The sequence below is a fragment of the Rhinolophus hipposideros genome (assembly GCF_964194185.1).
Source record: "Rhinolophus hipposideros genome assembly, chromosome: 10".
Taxonomy (NCBI): Eukaryota; Metazoa; Chordata; class Mammalia; order Chiroptera; family Rhinolophidae; genus Rhinolophus; species Rhinolophus hipposideros.
The window spans coordinates 25,814,541-25,832,706 of NC_138056.1; the positions used below are offsets into that span (position 1 = coordinate 25,814,541).

General features: G+C 41.7%; 1 protein-coding gene across 7 annotated transcripts in view; it reads left to right on the forward strand.

Moving 5' to 3' along the window:
* The window catches only part of MPPED2 (metallophosphoesterase domain containing 2), a 162,286-nt gene extending 144,353 nt beyond the window's left edge, over positions 1 to 17,933 (forward strand). For all 7 annotated transcript variants that reach the window (XM_081063656.1, XM_081063657.1, XM_081063658.1 and 4 more), the window contains 3 exons: positions 10,307 to 10,422; positions 13,692 to 13,805; positions 16,550 to 17,933. In XM_081063656.1, the coding sequence (XP_080919782.1) occupies positions 10,307 to 10,422; positions 13,692 to 13,805; positions 16,550 to 16,668 (349 nt within the window). In that variant the 3' untranslated portion in view covers positions 16,669 to 17,933. The remainder of the gene's footprint in view (positions 1 to 10,306; positions 10,423 to 13,691; positions 13,806 to 16,549) is intronic.
* The last annotated feature ends 233 nt before the right edge of the window (positions 17,934 to 18,166 follow it).

Below are 18,166 nucleotides of genomic sequence, written 5' to 3' on the forward strand. Positions count from 1 at the left end.
GAGGACTCTGCTTTGCACCCAAAGAGTAGAGTTGAAGTAGATAATGAATTCTCCCAATCTCTCCTTCGGCACTCAACTTGCATTTGGCTGTATGGAGAGTTTTACACTGAGTAGTTTCTCTTCTGTCTAAATGACATAAAGTCAGTACAGAAAAAGTAGAGGATAGCCGACAAATAGAAAGAGGGGGAAAAAAATCATTCCTAATCATCCTCCCACCCCCAAGATAACCATTCATTCAGCATGTTGGTCTGTTTCTTTTTTTTCTACATGTTTTAAGTACTTGAATTCATACTGAAATGCAGATTAATACACTGCTTTTCCACTGACCATCAAGGCATAGACATTTTCTCATGAAGCTACAAACTCTTCATGAACACTCATTCTTTAACTCAATACAGTTGAAAAAGACTTAAGGGACTGCTCTGTGCTAGGTGGTGGGGACACAGTGGTGAGCCAGACCGAAGTCACCGAGCTGCCAAACTTCCTTGCTACGTTTAATGAATGGCTGCATAGTAATTTTTTATATAATTTTTTAAAAATTATTTATTTTTTTTACTGCATAGCAATTTATTATCCACTTATCACTTATTCTCTTTGGATCTGTCTTTCTGGCAGCAGGCTTTCTTAAGAGCACAATCCTCCCCAGTTATATCTGCCTGGTGCCCTAGGATTAGAAATAGTATAAAAAGAAACCAGCATTAGCAACATAAAGGTGTGACAATACACACTCACACAGACACCTTCTAAACTAAGTTAAACATACTAAAATGTTGTTATGTATTCTCCATTTGGGGGCAGAGATTTACTTTTATCAGTCCATCCCTATCTGGTAACATCCATTTTTAAGAGTTTACTATGTAACAAGACAAAACCTAGCTAATAATCCTGAGCCAACCTTTCCTCTTTCTCTTACTCTTTTGGGAAGGTAGAAAAACACTCTCTACCTGCTAAGTTTCTGTGACATGTCTACAGGATAGGGAAGGGGGTGAGGGGGTGCAGGTGTTCTCCACTGAGTTGCCTGAGTACTTGGCAATCGTCCCACATCCTCCACTGTCCTGTTTGTCCTCTGCTTTGGAGCCAGCCAGGCATGTGACACACGCGGCCCTCGCAGGCTCAGTCTTTAGTAGGATATGGTTTTGTGTTCTGTGGTCCTGGCTTCAGCTGAAGAGCCTTATTAAGGGATGTACAAGAGGAAATGAGAGGAGACGTCCCCCTCAGAATTCCTAGCAAACATGTCATTGGTCACCTCTTGGCCTGGGGGACAATCTTTACTTGGAATTCCTGGATGAATTCTCATCTTCTGATGTTCCCCAGTTCCCCTAAAATTGGGTTACTTAGAAATGAAGGCTGGAGTTCAAAGACTTTTGTCCAGAGCAACTTTACCTATGAAATGGTGAGGTGTGGGTTTATCCTGGAAATTGAGTTCAGTTTTATACTCCCAGCACCTGCCTTGCCAGAAAGTGGCTCATTAGAGGCATCCAAGTTGTATCTGTTGAATGAGTAAATGCCCCCCGAAGTACAGGAGGATGAGCCCATCCTTGTTGACTTTCAACCCAGTAACTATGCACTTCAGGAAGAAAGGGACTCAGCCTTACCGTCCAGGTCTCCAAAGGGCCAAGCTTAGTGCCTTAGCTTAGAAGCCTTTGATGACAAAAATGAATGCTGTATACCTATGCAATGGAATATTACTCATTCATAAAAAGGAATGAATTTCTGGTACACGCTACAACATGGATGAACCTTGAACACATTATGCTAAGTGAAATAAACCAGACACAAAAGAACAAATATTGTATGATTCCACTTATATGAAGTACCGAGCATCGTCATATTGATAGAGACAGAAAGGAGAATGGTGGTTGCCAGGGGCTTGGGAGAGAGGCTGATGGAGAGCTATTGTTCAATGAATCCGGAGCTTCTATTTGGGATGATGAAAAAGTCCTGGAGATGGATGGTGGTGATGTTTGCACAACCCTGTGCAAACGTTGTACTTAGTGCCACTGAATTATACACTTAAAATGGTTAGAATGTTAAATTTTATGTTATATATATTTTACCACAGTAAAAAAAAAAATGATTCCAAAAAAAAAAAAGGGAGGGCGGAAGGAAGGTGAATGCTGCTTTTCTTTTTCTCCTTCTTTCCATCTATGGAGCCTCCCTTTTTCTGGGAAATCTGGATGATGAATGCTGTGATGTCCCTCTTTGAGGAATTCTCCCTGCCGGGGGTTAGATATCATTGCAGGTCCCCCTGGGAGCTGCTCAGTGCAGGTTCTAGCCTCTGGTCAGAGTAGCTCTGATTTCCTCATCCACAGAACAAGAGCCATTTCTGGAAGCACCAAGGCACATCCCTGGTCTGCTTCACTTGCCCAACCAGACAGAAGTCCTGCCATGGTCTTTTCTCTGCCCTGTTAGGCTCTTGGCATGATGAATGGGCATAGTCTGTCTCATATCCCTTTGGGAAGGAAATGGATTGAAAATCTTCCCCTTCCTGCTATGAACTTGTTTATAAGATTAAAGGCAGGTATGCTTGGAAGGGCCAGGCAGACACTGTTATTTTTAATAATTCAGGGCACACTAAGTTCAAAAACAGGTCATAGTGATTTTTTTCCCCTTGGTTCCTAAAGCAAATTGCTGACATCATCTCCTTTCCAGCAGGGGAAAGGAAAATGGGTAACAGAGGCTTAATTCTGACACTTGTTCCTTATTAGTTACAAAAAGGGGACACCGTTGGCATGTTTGTAACTGCACTGTGTGACTGTGTTGGTTGACGAAGCCCCCGTTCTTAGCAGATGGGTCTCAGGTGACTACCCCAGGTGTGATTTGTTCCTATCCTATCCACGGCATAGAGACGGCACATTATTCACCCAGGCCTGCCCTTTATCAAAACAGTCTCTCTTTTCATCCCAAGGCCCTCATAATGAAAGACCAAGTTACAAAGTCACAGTGACGAGATGGGACTGGACAGCTGGTGCGAGAGAAGCCAGCAGTGCCCTTCGGTGGCAGCTGAGCCTCCCATGGTTCGGGTAGGCAGACTTCCCAGGCAGCTGCACAGGGGTGTAAATCTTGCCCTGAAGTAAGTTGTCCCTCCCTCTCCTAGCGATGTCAGTTGGAGTGCGTGTGTCTCTTTGCAGCACAAGGTGTGAAGTTCCTCCCTGGGCTAATGCAAGACATCTTTTTAATTGCATGGAGGAGTAACTTCCAGGCTGCCAAGTAGAGGGACTTGGGGAGAGAAGGCTGGCTTCTTAAACAAACTCCAGAGCTAGGAAGAGAAAAGGAGGCAAGGAGGGGAGTAGGGCAGGTGTATGCCTTTCATCTGGATATTCAGGATGACACATCTGGTGCCAGGGAAACCGCTATTTCTAACTGACGGGAAGCTTTGCAGTCAAGGGAGGCCTGAGCTGTCAGGTGAGCTAGAGATCAAGAATTATCATGACAGCTTCATGGCATGTGAAAGGCGCTATGAAGTGCGGTATGATTTTAACCAGCAGTGGTTAAATTAGCTTCTCTTGGACCTGGTCTGATGTGCAGGTAGGGAGGGGCCAATGGCAGCTGGGAGTGCCAGGCCTGGAGAAGTTTGCAATTCTGAAGTGCCACCATTTAGAAAAGAAAGTCTATGGGAAAACTAGCTCCCAGATTCTGAGTTTTGCTTAATGGAGGTGCCAGGCCGCAGCGATGTCATTAATAAGTAGCTTGTCAGTTCCTCCACTGAACCTCTCTAAGCCCCTATTATAAATATTCCAAGGACCCAAAGTAACCTTCTTTGAACTTCCCCCAATTTAAGATCCTGTCAAAATCTAACCACCTGTACCAGCCAGCTAAGCAGCCTTGACTAACCATTTTGTCTGTGCGCTCACATTCCACGGGATTGTCTGTGCAAGACTGAGCAAGCCAGCAAGCCATTGAGTGAGTGCTTTTCTGAAAACTTCCACTCAAAAGGGAACTGAGGAAATGCGTTTTAATAATTGATCAGCAGGAGGAATCAGGCTCTATCCAGCCATCTAGTAAGGCTTGCCTATCCATTGGGGACTTCTCAAAAGTCTGGAGCTGGAAGGTCTATGATTTGATGAGCTGCAGCTTGGGAAATTCTAGAGAGAAAAAAGTAACATGAGCAGCTGTGTGTGTATGTGTGTGTGTGTGTGTGTGTGTGTGTCTGTGTACACGTGTACGTACGTACGTATATGTATACTGTTTATATATCATATATAAATTACAAGCTGCACATTTAAGGCTTTGTGGCACTACTCTGCCACAAGTTTTACATACAATATCTCACTTTATCCCCATAGACAGATACTCTGTTTCTATTTGAAATATGAGAAGACCGAGGCTCAGAGAAGCCAGTAAGGAGCAGACCTGGGAGTTGAACGTGGGTCTGTTTGACTCCATGATCCATGTTCATACCCACTGCCTCCAAAACAAGAATGGCTAACTTTTACAGACCCTCCAGGTTCTCACAGCTGTAAGTGGCATGGCCAACCCACCAGCTCTTATGTCTGCATGCTATGTGAACCCTTGTATTTTACCCTTCACAGCTTCTGGGCGGATTTCCAATGGATCCCACCCAGGGCTTCCAAGCCCTAATCACTACAGAGGCACCTAGGAAAATGTAATAATAAGAATCCCAAGTCTTTGTGATGTAGGCTGCCCAGGACCCGTCTGTCCATGGAGAATTTGTTAGCACTGACCAACACCAGGGCTGTGCACCTGAGCCGTCCACCTGAAATGAACAAGTACCAACTTCTCGCTTTAAATCCTGCTTTCCTGGGGCATGCCCAGCCCCCACTGAAGTTGGTAGGGGAGTAAACAGCCATTCAGCTGTCCACGCTCCGGATTTATGGGCCGGCAGCTCCCTTCTGCCTGTACCACAGCATTGTGTACTGCAAACACAGATGACCTTTGCTGCGATCTCCTCTCAACCTGCTTCCATCTAGCAAACCTGTTTTGTATTGACATTGTCTGAAATGAGTCCTGCCTATGTTAACTCCCTTAGTGCCTGCTCCTGGACTTCCAGCCTGGAGAGGCCAAGTGCCTCTAATTCTGAGAGCAAGGGGGAGGACGCCGTCTTCCGTCTGAGTCTTCTCTCCAATGGCTTCTTGTAGCTGAAATGCTTCCCTTCCTTCCAGGGTTTTCTAACCCCTCTCTATGAGGGGACGGGTTACAGGCTGATTGGCAATAGGGTGCTTTGTGGGACATTTTCTTACAAGTGGTTCCCATGTGGTCTTTGTTAGTCACAGCTAATTATTAAGTCCTTGGCTGAGGCAATAAACATTGTTCCCTTAGATTCCTCTCTCCTCCTGTCCCCCTTCGCCCTCCATTGCTACAGAACAAAACCCATTGTAGGGCTCTGGAGGTTGACTCTGGCACATACTTTCCAGTGAACCCCTGATGGGCTCACTGTTGGGGTTTCATGTTTCAGGTTGAAACCCAACTGGATAAAGCATTCTTCATTAATGCTGACACATTCTGTCTCAGCTCTGTGTAGTTGTTTCTCCCACCCTGGATTTAGCCCGTTATAGGCAATTTCAGGAATTCACTGAAAGCAATTCACAGCATTTGCCAGACCATTGGTAGCCTGCACAGAATTCTAGAATGTTAGGATTTCTAGATCCTAGAAATAGCATCATGTGCCAGGTTTTGCCGGCTGTGCTCAGATGTGTAGGTCTGAAAGGAGAAGGGAGCTGAGTGAGCGAGCAGGTTCAAAGCCCCTTCTTCCCAGCCCCCTGGCAAGAGCGCCCCTGCATAAGATTTCTGCAATCTAAAAACAATCCTGAAATCCAGTAACTGAACACATCCACTCAATCATTTCTTAGAGGAGGAAACTAGCCCACTGAGGGGGGAGGGTCTTTCTCTTATTTAAGATCCACCTGAGTTAATGAATTGATGCCAGAATGAGAATCAGGACATGGGTCTCCTAACTTCTGTATACCCCATTGATTATGTCAGGCTGGGATTATTCTGGAACACTCCCCTGGGCTGCATTTTCCATTGCCTGGCCACTGTCTTGTGGAAAGGGCCTTATTGAGAGGATCCATAGGAACAGAAAATATCACAGAAAACAACATTGTGGAAGTCAAACTCTATTTTGACTAAGGGCCACCTCGGCATACAGTGCCACGGCGCCCTCTGGAGTTGTGCGGAGCAGACCTTAAGGGAATGCATGGAGCAGCCCTGTCTTGACTTTTTGTATGTGAGAGCCCAAACAAACATTGGGCGAGAAGGTTTTAGTTCTGCATTGTGCAAGGAAAAAACATAAGCTTTGGGGTAAGCAGATCTGGGCTCAAATCTGGGCTTACCAGTCCTGGGAACATCGGCAAGTAAGTTGATACCATTCACCTTCAACCGTCAGCTTTTTTAAAAAAAATTTTTTTAATCAAAATATAGAGCTGGTAATACCTAGCCCAAGAATTGTGAAAAATTAAGCTTAATAGTCTATGCAAAACTACTATGGCACGCATATCAGGGATTTGATGAATGTTCCTTTCCCTATAGCTGAACCTGTTGCTCTGATACACATACAGGTTTAAATCACAATAAAAACCAGGCATTTTTAAAGTTTACCCTTCACTTGGAAAGTTCTGGATTTTGTCACAAGCTTAACATTAGCCAAATGAAATTTGGGGCATCTGTAGTGCACGGGCCTGTCTTAATCTTTTACAGAGCACGTATAAAACTGAGCATTTCCTGGAGGAACAGGGCTGTGGGTTTCTAAGAGAAAATTCTTCGAGGGAAAACTGGAAAGACAAAAAAAAAAAAAGAAAAACAGAAAATCAAGCCTTATTTCTTTGACTCAAGAAGCCTGAGAGATGTCTTGGGGATTCAGAGTCCTCAAACAGACCCTGGCAGTGAAATCAGAGCCCTTCATTGTACCAACTACTTGGGTGTGCTTGGGACTCTTTCAAACACTACTTTATTTGCCATTCAGTCAGGAACCATGGGCCCAGAAGCTTGTTTACAAAATCTAGGAAAACAGATGTTTTTGCTTATTTTTCTCTCTCTCCTGCCAAAATGCTCACTGAGTTTTCATTGGGTTCTACATTTGTTTTTTGTTGTGTTTTTTTTCCCCTTTTTTATTTTTAAGACAAACGTTGGGAAAGGATCATTGTAAAATGGAGGGGAAGGATGGACATCTCAAACTGGGAAAGCGCTATGATAGACTCTCATGAAAATGTTTAAGATTCTGAAGGCAGGGAGGCCAAGGAGATAAGAGAGAGTGAGACTGACTAATTGAGCTCTGAAAGGATCTACTTGGCATTATTCCCATGACTGCCTGGTGCCTCCGTGGCAGCCTGGGATGAGGAAACCAAAAGTGTTGCATCTAGTTGACCGAGGCAGTATGGCTGTGGGACGGCTGTGGGACCGCTGTGTTGATTAAACATACGTTGTGTACCAAGTAAGACCAGTACCACTCACAGTCCCTGCCTTTTATAGCCAGCTCAACCATTTTAGGAACTGTATTAGTTTTCTATTTGTACTGTAACAAATCACCATAGACTTAGTGGCTTAACAAGAACACATATTTATTAGTTTATAATCTGTCGGTCAGAAGTCTGACAGGGGTCTCTCTAGGCTAAAGTCCAGCTGTCAGCAGGGCATGATTCCTTTCTGGTGGCTCTGTGGGAGAATTCCTTTTCTTTCCTTATCTTTTCCAGCTTCTAGGGGCAGCCCACATTCTTTGGCTTGCATTCTTCTTCCTTCACCTTCAAAGCCAGCAACAGCAGGTTGAGTTCTTATATTGCATCACTCCAATCTCCTGTTTCCCTCCTCCACTTTCAGGGAAACTTGTGGTTACATTGGGTCCACCTACGTAATCCAGGATAATCTCCCTAGTTTAAGGTCAACTGATTAGCTCCCGAACTCCATGGCAGCTTTAATTCCCCTTTGCCATGTAAGCTAATATATTTACAGGTTCCAAGAATCAGGACATAAATATCTGTAGTGGGAGGAGGTTATTACCTACCATAGGTATGGAGGTAATTTCTACACTAAATGTAATAATTGTATATATTAGGATTCTTTCAGCTTCAAGAAGCAGGATTGAATTCAAGCTAATAAAAAGAAAAGAATTTTTCTGGCTTATATATGGAAGGAAAATGTGATTGGCTTTGGGCCCCGCTGGATCCCTGTGTCCAACAGGGTCATCAAGGCACTCTGGTTTCTTGGCTTGGCTTTCTTTGTGGTGGTTTGATTTTCAAGCCCAGGCTTTCTGCGTGGTGGCTGAGATAGCTCCCAGGCAATTCCAAGCTAACATAGTTCTTAAGAGTCAGGTTCCCAGAGAGGAAACCATGACTTTTTTTTCTATAGCCCCAGCAAAATCCTGAGCATGACTCTCATTGGCCTAATTTCAGTCATATGTATATCCCTAGGCCAGTCGCTGTTCAGGGAGAGGCAATACATCCTTCATTCTAGAGCAGGGAAGAGTTAGGCTTACGAGAGCCCATGTATGGAGTTGGAGAGGGAAAGGTTCCCCAGAGGAAATTCAGTTGCCATTACCAAAAGAAAGGGGACGAGTTGAGCAGGCAAAAACCACTGGTGTCCATTCCACCATCTTCTTGCTCAGTTTCAGAACCATGCAATTGCTATATCATTCCAGTTCAGAACTCATTTGGTTTCAAGCAACAAGATACTCAAACCTGAAAGAGTACAGAAGGGACTCACCCAGGACAAGCAAGTTGTAAGTTAATTCAAGTGGTATATAAGAATTGCTTGGTGGTTAAAAAGTATGAGTTTTGGAACCAGACTGCTTGAGTTTATATCCAATTCATTGGTTGTGTTTATTTGACCTCTCTGTGCCTCAGTTTACTCATCTGTAAAATAGGGTTAATAATAGCACCTACCTCATGAGCTTGTGAGGTTTAAATGTGTTAATACAAGGAGAGTGCTTAGAATAGTACTTTGACATAGAGTAAACAGTCAATAAATAATAGCTTTAATAATAATTATTGTTAATATATTACCACTGTTATCATAAATGGTTAGGAACCAAGTCAGATACTTGGTTTCTCTTTTTCTAGTTGGGGCTACACAGTCTCTTATATGTGGAACTTTCTCTTCTCTCAAACTTCAGTGGGAACTGAGGCTGTCATCTGTAATGTGGATTTTCACATGGCTTTCGTTGCCATCCTTTCACCTCTGACCTTGCCTATATGTGTCCACCACCACATGAATGCTGGGTCAGTGTTTCTGAGTTCAGTCTTCAGATAATCTGATTAATCTGGCCCATGATTGGCTTTGTACAAGAATGCACCCTGTTTGATTAGCTGTGACTAACCAGGTGACCTTGTACACATGCTTACTTCTTTCAGTAGCCATAGAAGGGGCAGCTTAAGTTGAGGGGAAAAGTTAGGCTAAACTGGAAAAGGGAGCAACTTGTCTTTTACATGTAAGCCTTAGCAAACTGGAATTTTCCTACAGAACAAAAGAATCCGTTTCGAAAAATAATGGTTATAGCTAGATGTTTGGGAATAGGACATCATTGGGAACTTCTTTGTTCTGATATGCTTCAGCCTGTAGAGAAAAATTGATCGTGCCCCCGTTATTATAAATAGTAGAGACATTTTCAACTCCAATTAGAAATGCGCATTGGATGGACAAAGTCCCCGTAGCATTGATCTCAGAACCTCATTCCTGGAGCAAAAGTTCCTGCGAGGGTGGAATGCTTATATTCACTGTCAGGAGAGTGGATTCCCGAGTTACCCAGGATGTCCCCAGATAGCTTCCTTTCAGTGACAGGAAGAAAATTCCACATTGGCTTTTTGTTCACTCATGCCTTCTAACCTTTCAGAGCCCCCATATTTCTTTCCTCATTCTCCATCCAGGGTATTCTCCCTGTACAGAGATTTCTGCCTTCAGGACACTTGTCCTTTTCTCCAAGGTGTTTAGTAAGAATCTTTCTGGTGAAGTAGTTCCACAGTGATGGGGAGGAAGAAGAAGTACCGATGGAATTTCTCAGCTCTGAGGCCCTCCAGGAAGGGTGGAAATGCTTTGGATCCGGGCTGGGCATCTTAGGAAGCACTGAGGTTTGGGGGAAGAAGAAGCATTGTTAAGATTTTGATAGAAGTCTGCTGGGAAAGTCTCCACTGCAAAGGCTCTTGTGCCCCTTTCTAGCTGAACAATTCACAGGCTCCACATGTGCTTTCAAATGGGTTGGTTTTGAAGCAGTCAACAAAAAAGCATCCTGCTGCCAGGACCAGTCCTCAAAAAGAGCAAAGAGAGCCATGCAAACCGTGGGGGAATGTGCCAGAGAGAAATATTGCAGCAGAAACGAGGCGCTGCTGGCCTGATACCGTGTGCCTTATCTCCCCCAAAGGACCCCGTGGTTTAATGGCTGGGGCTTTAACCTACCCAGAGGTCAGTCTCTGCTGGACAAGTGGAACCTAATCCCTGAGGGCATCGACATTCTCATGACACACGGACCTCCTCTAGGTAAGTGAAGGAAAGGTTGTCCTTTTGTCATGCAAGATGCCTTTTTTTCCAAGCATAATGAATAAATGCTTCAGGAACATAATCATTTTTCTAAAAAAAAAAAAAAAGAAAGAAAAAATGAATACAAAAAGAAAAGTGTCAATGTCTTTAAAGAAACCCAGTATGATAATTAAACTCAGCAGTTCTGCTGGGCTTACAGGTGTTCTTGAAATTAAATTTTTTTATTTAGTCAAGTCAGGGAAAATCAAATGAATATGGAGCACCACAGTCCTTTTAGCTTGATAATTTATTTTAAGAACTGTGCTCACTTTGGAGTAAGGGGTTGGGGGATGGGGTAGGGACTGGCAGGAAGACAGGGACCTCCCAATCACAGGGCGTTTGCATGGCAGTGAAATTATGGAAACTTTTGTTCAAAGGAGCAAACTTTCCTCTTTTATATAACAGAGGAACCTGGGAGAGCTTTAAAGTTTAACATTTGTGCTGATTATACAAGAAAAGGATTTTTTTTTTTTGAGCTAAGGTGTTAAATCAGGACTTAGGTTGAATGTTACTTAAAGATACTCATCCTATAGATAGATACATTGAGCCTGCAACCAGGGTAAGATTATTAGTGTGCTGCAAAGCTACCTTTAGTTACCCAGGTTATGGGTCTAAAGATGATTATGACTTACATAATTATCTTGTAATTATGCATGAGCTTGTCAGTGGTTTGTTTTTGCCATAAAACATTTTCCAAACATGACTACCACCTTGATCCCCCATCTACTCAGTATCTATTATGCCAGGACCCTTCCTTGACTAAAGTGTATTTAGAAAATTCAGATATTTCACTTTTAGGAGAGTTTCTTTCTCTTTCTGTCTCTCTCTCTGTCTCTCTCTCTGTCTCTCTCTCTCTCTCTCTCTCTCTCTGTCTCTCTCTCTCTCTCTCTCTAAGTTGTGAAAACAAACAAACAAACAAAAAAACACGTACCATGAACTCTACCCTCTTAACAAAATGTTAAATTGTACGGTGATTGTCTTGATTTGGGAGGTGGGGGGTGGAAACACTTAATACAAAAATAAATGATTTTCACTTTTTTTTTTCCCTCTCTGATTTGGGGTTGTTATCCATGACACTCCTCCTCTGTCAGCCTGAAAGATAAAAAATCTAACCTGCATACCCTAATGTGAATTTAATCTGTGTAGATACTGCTGCTTTCCTGCCCTCACAAGGGAAGTGCTGTGTGTTTCACAAAGACACAGCGAAAGGGAGGACTAGGGCATGAGCCATGGTGGCACATTTTAAAGCTAAGAGGAAGCAAGAGGCTGGGGGTTGGGGCAGGGGCAGTTCTGTTACAGACAGGGAGATTGTATGGATTTGAATGTATGGATTTGCAAAAGATCAGCAATTCCCGACTTTTTCAACGCTTCATAATCATCATTCCCATGCTTTTTCCCTACTCCATACCACTCCATCCCATGTTTTAAAAGATAATAGTTATCAACAATCTTTATCAAGTCATAATTAATTAATTTCCCTATTTTGCAATTGTTAGAGACTTAACTAAATCATTACATCACTAGCTAAATGTTCTGATCAGCAGAATTACCCAGTGAGATCATCCAGAGGTAGCCTCCCAGCCCACTCGATGTTTTCCCCGAGCAGCCTGGTTGGTTGAAGGTATATGATTCCCCTTAATCTGTTTACTGTAAAGGATTTGGACATCCTCAGATCGAAACATTTACATGCCTGAAGTATTATTTGGAATATAACTCACAGATTGATCAAGTCATTAATTTTGGCACAGAAGCAAGTGGCAGTAATAGTAAGTCTGATTCTAGCCTCCAAAGAATTCAGACACCCCAGGAACTCTTACGAGAGAGGCTACCATCCGTCTCTTTGTAGTAAAGATGGAATAGTCCAGAGATTGGCTGTGCAGAGAGCACAGTAAGATCTGCATCAAGGGGTTCCAAAGTAAAAGGTCAGGCAAAGTTTTCATAAGGTGAAATTGAATCTTAAATCAGTAGAGTTATCAGGATTCTTGTGAAAATGCTGGATTGGGATGTTGGGGGAGCAGTGGGGATTGGCCTTGAATTTTTTTCCTGCTGGGAAGGGAAAGCCATCTCACCATGGGACGTTACTATTATAGTTTGAGCAAAATGCTTTCTCAGGTGATTGTATATGAAGTATGTTACCCCTTCAAGAAAAGCATGTCCACGAGGGAATATGCCAATCACTGTGAATGAAGGACTTTTCTCTCTAATTAACAAAGTTTTAAAACCCCTGGTTGGATTTTTATAGGGCCCCTACTTTCATCCGATGTTCTTCCCAGACTCTCTGGCCACTCTCCACACCCCAGGTAACATGTCTTTACAGAGATGCTAAATCTCCGTTTCTGCAGTTTCGCCAAAGTGGAATAAACTTGTCTGTCCCTTTCTACCTGATCATTTCTAGATAGTAGAACTCACCTAATGGAGCTATGGAATGGGTTGCCACGCATTATGATTTAGCCTTTCGTCCCACCTGCCTTCTTCACACCTCATCCTGCTGAGGTGTATGGATTTCATTTCAGACCATAATCATCCAGATAGCTGACTTTTGCCATAATTGATGTCAGTTTTTATGGATTTTCTGCATTAAGCGTAGAACTAAGTGGCTTTTACATAAAGATAGTCAATTAGCCCCAGCTTGCTGCATGCCACCACAAGGTCACCGTTGTTACCTATGGCTAAAGGGGAGACTGGAGGACAAACTTGGCATTCCCAAGCTTCGGTCAGCGGGAACCACCAAGGGTTAAGAGTTGATGTAGCTAAAGAGAGCAAGGCATCTTGTGGCCAGTTTGCAGGCAGCCCCTCCTACACCTTCTTCTCTGAATTATCTTGGAAGTAAACTGCTATAAGAAAGATATAATAAAAAAGGAAAGTAACTGAATTGAGACAGAAAGAGATATTATGAGACTGCCAGGAATAAATGTCATTGGGTCCATGAAGAAGATTTGAAACCAGTGGCTGAATAAATCAAATCCCTTATAGAAAAAAAAAAAAATGTTAATTAACAGGAAGAAAAAAATGGAAACCAAAAAAAAATAATAAGAATTTTTTTTTCAAGAACCTAAAGAAGACAAAGTGACGAGTGAAAAGTTCCTTAAAAGCCATTGTGAGCTTTAATGGAGAGGCTAGGATTACAGATAATGTAATAAACCTTCTGTGAGTTATGGCTTCCTGAAAGTCTAAATGAAACCTTACCTGCAGAAAGAAAATTAAGAGTATTGATTGCATTTTACCCTTAGGTTTTCGAGACTGGGTTCCAAAGGAGCTTCAAAGAGTGGGCTGCGTGGAGCTTTTAAACACAGTCCAGAGGCGAGTCCGGCCCAAGCTCCATGTGTTTGGTGGCATTCATGAAGGTAAGACCAAAAAAGAGGAGCTCAGGACATGTTGTGTCATTATCTATGACCTCATTCCATATTGGGGCCCCTAGCTACACTGGGAATAACAAGAGTTGTGGTTTTCAAACTCTTTTTTACCAGGGAACCCTTTTAACAGATAAAATGTTAGGAGAAACACCTGTATATAAAGCTAATACTAAATTATTTTATATGGAGCTGTTCTCTTTTAAGAAGAGTGGGGTGGGAGTAGGAACCAGGCACACCTTACAGAAAACCCAGCACTCCCCTCCAGGCGGCTTCTGGAATCTTAGGGCTCTGATGAGGAATGTTTGATAACCACTGCTATAGAACAGCCCTGAAGTATTAAAAGGCAAATTTTCTCTTAGAGAACCAGAAGAAAATGGCTTGAATATTAGACTAAATAACTTCTATGGCCTCTTTCTACCTGTTTAGAGAACCAGAAGAAAATGGCTTGAATATTAGACTAAATAACTTCTATGGCCTCTTTCTACCTGTAAATACTGTATTTCATATGACATGTACATAAACATTCAGGAAGACAAGACATTCTTCAAAAAATAACTAAAACTTTGGACATTAAATGAAAGATTTTATATTTATATATATATATATATATATAACAGAAATGGCAGGAACCTGCGCGTTTGCAGGTAGACATTTTTTTTTTACTAACTTCAGGAAACGATTTCAGACTTCTCAGAAATCATTAGCACTTTTAGCACTGGCTGAGGTTAAACAGAATAATTAAATCTCCCCTGAATGGCAACTGGTTCAGTTGATGTTTTCTGCCTTTCAAAGTAAGCTGGAGCCAAGTTCACAGAACCTGAAAGTCTCCCAGGAGCCTTGAGGGCTCTACGTTCCTCCCATTTGCAAACCAGGGGGAGCTGGGCCTTTGGACAGATTCAGAGCCTTCTTTCAGCAGGCCTTAGATTTTCTGGCCCTGCTGGACTCTCCCAGTTAGATTTTTGCGTGCGGTACGGACGTTTATGTAGGCAGCCAATATTTTCTCTCCAGCTCCCGCTTACAGCTGTTTTCTGAAGTTATTTATGAATCTGCAGTTGAGGTGTTTAGGCCTATGTACCTGACGATGAAGCAAAAAAAAAAACAAAAAAAAACAGGGTTTGCTTTTCAAAGTCCACAAATCCAGTGGCTTCCTGGTTAGGCAGGTAACAAAGAGCATATTGAAAATCATTCCACTGAGGCCAGAGAAAGCTTGCTCCAAGTGTAGGCATCAGCTGAGTGGATGGATGGAAAGCAGGGGTGTAGCTCCCCCAGACTGGATATCATCCTGCCCTGACTTTAAGCTGTATTCTTTGAAAAGGAGAGCACTTCTCTAAGGTATGACACAGGCTTTGGGAAGGGAGGGATGGGAGCTCATGTCTAAATAGCATTTCTAGGGGCAGTATTCAGGTTTGAATTCCTGCAGCATGTCTATCGGTTTATATTTCATCTTTTTTTTTTAAATCATTAATTAGGTTTAAACAAGCCAGACAATTGGGGAAATTCCACTGAAGTCCCACAATAATAAACTTGCTTAAAAGGGAGGAGATCATATTCAAATAAACTTGTCTCAATTTTATTCGCTTAAGACAGCTGAAGAGGGCAGAGAGAGGGCAAATACTAACCTCCTGATGGAGAGAGATAACAAGACTTTATGACCCCAGAACTAAACAGTGCACATTTTAAATGCCTCTTTTCTTTCCTTAAGAGATTTTTCCATTGACCCTCATTAAGCTCTCCACAGGCTTACTTGGAGAAATTTTAGCAAATGGAAGGGAAAAGAAAAAAAATCTCATCAGTTATTTCTATAAGTCCTGGCAATCTTATTATTTCACAGGCATATTTTCTATGCTGTTAGAGCCTGATACCAACATAGAATTACAAACTTAATTGCAGAGATTGCAAGGGAAATATAAGGTATCCAGGGAAATGTGCAAATTTGCGAACATGCGGAAAATTTCAACATATTAAAAATTATAAAAAGATCATACATACCAAAGACCCAGAGAAACTTTCTTAGCTTTCTTCCAATAGGTCCCAAGAGATTTATACTGCATATGAGAAGTGTTTTTGCTTGATCCAGTGTCCAGGTAAGCTTAGGAAGCAGTGTCCTATGGTGATGTTTCTCCAAATCACTTGGACATTTGATTACCTGACTCTTTTGAATGAAATGGAATTCAGCATCAAAGCCACGCAGTTCAAGTAAGATGAGATCACTTACTTTTAATTTTCATTGAGGCAGTTTAGACATTATTTCATACATAGGAAACTGAGCATCCATTTTTCCAGATGCCCAATGCAATACTCTTTCCTTCCTCACCTATCCTGAAGTTTATTGGTGGTTTTGATGTATGTGTCCCTGAGAAGTTTATGTTACTCATTCAGTCCCCCAGAACTCAACAGTTAACAGAGGGCTTTGAAATGAACACCATATTTTTAAAAGAAGGAATTTTTTTTTAATATTCTCACTAGAAAAGACATTACAGCCTTTCTCTGACAAATCTAGTATTTAAATAAGGAAAAATAATCGATTTTCTTGGAAGCAGAGGATTCTCCCTTTAAAGAAATAAAATTGGGAGGCAGCTTCTGAAAGCTGTTATATCTGGGGAGGCTCCGTTGAATTTCATCTCACTACCCACTGACAGAGACTTTTTTTGTTTGTTTGTTTTCCTTGCTGGATGGCCCTGCACTGAGTCACTATTTGTATATATTACAGTAAGCATGACACTTTCTCCCCACAGGTTACGGCATTATGACCGACGGTTACACAACGTACATCAATGCCTCGACGTGTACAGTCAGCTTTCAACCGACCAACCCTCCAATTATATTTGACCTTCCAAACCCACAGGGTTCCTGAAGCTCTAAATGCCCCATTGGAATGTGAGGGAAGGTCTATAAACTGCCATTTTTCTAATTATAAACTTACATTCTCTTACTTGTTTGTTTCCAAATCCTGTGTCTTTTTGTAAATTGATGGAACACAAATGATGCTCGAGGTTGTGCTTCTTCTTTATTCTTCTTTTTTTTTTTTTTAATGGGGCATCCATTTGAAATCAGAGGAGCATTGTGAATTTGTAAAATGACTTCTGTTTTCTCAAAGGCCACGCCATTGTAAATTGTTAGTGTTCGCCAAAGGACAGCTAAGCTTTCTTTATAAAAGATGATAAAAGTCTTATTTTAATGTGCTTTAAGCTGGAAGAAAAGGAAAAAAAAGAAACAGGTAGGCAGTGTTTTAAAAACCACCCGGATTTGCACAACTGTTTTAAGAGTTTCGTTGGAACTATTTTAGTTTTTGATGTTTTGTTGTTGTTCTCTTGGTAATGCTTCTTTTTTGCAGATGTGGCCCGGATTTATAGTAATCTTTTCAACAAAAGTAGGCGTGGAAAAAGACTTCCCTTCACACTCTCCCTATAAAGAAAGTTGTGTCAAGGGAAGAAAATGGCCCTCATTTAAAGGATGGCTTAGCTAGTGAGATCTATATTGTGGTTCTACAAGGTCTCATTATTTGTTTGTTTCTTTTAAATTATTTTAGCTTTAAAAATATGGAAATGGAATCTGTCAAGAGCAGGTATTTCATGCCGTTAAAAAAAAAAAAAGTATGCAGACTCCTTTTCAATATGGGTTTATATATATAAATATTTTTTTGTGTATTATGACTAAGTTAGGAGTTTAATATTGCCAAGGACTGTACAGCTGCAAAGGGATGCTGTATAGCAGGACATCAGCCGTCCAAAGGAGCTGACACACTTTCTCAGAACTCAAGGTCTTAAAGAGCTTGAGTGAAATCTAGGTACAGTTACAGGCGTGTATAGACTTAAATGGATGCAATGGAAGCTAACTAAAATAAGACTTAGGTGTCCTTTATATTTAAATACCCTGAATTGTCTTCTTACTTCCTGTCCCTCCCCCCATTTTGCACTGTGTGTCGATGCAATCTCCGCTAGCACAAAATATTGTCGCTAATAGTCATTTCTGTTTTCCCATTGTAAATGCTGTTGAGCTTTATTCTATTTTATGTTATCTTGTTAATGAAATTTAGGAAAGCAGTTGTTTCTTTAAATTTATTGTGATATTCTATATCTAGCGGCCTTTATATGCAAATAAAATTGCAAGATTTTTAAACCTGTGCTGTTTGGAGGGTTGGCTGTTGGAAGGATGGTGATTTAGCCCTGGGGAAGGGGGTAGTTTATTCATATGCAACATAAGTACTCCTTTTCAGAAGAATTAGAATAAGTGACATTTTTCTCTAATTTTCAATAATTTTTTATTACCCACCATTCACGGGCTGGCAGGTAGATCGATAAGGCACTCAGTGTACTCTTTCCTTCCATCTCCCTGTCATCTATCTTGCCATA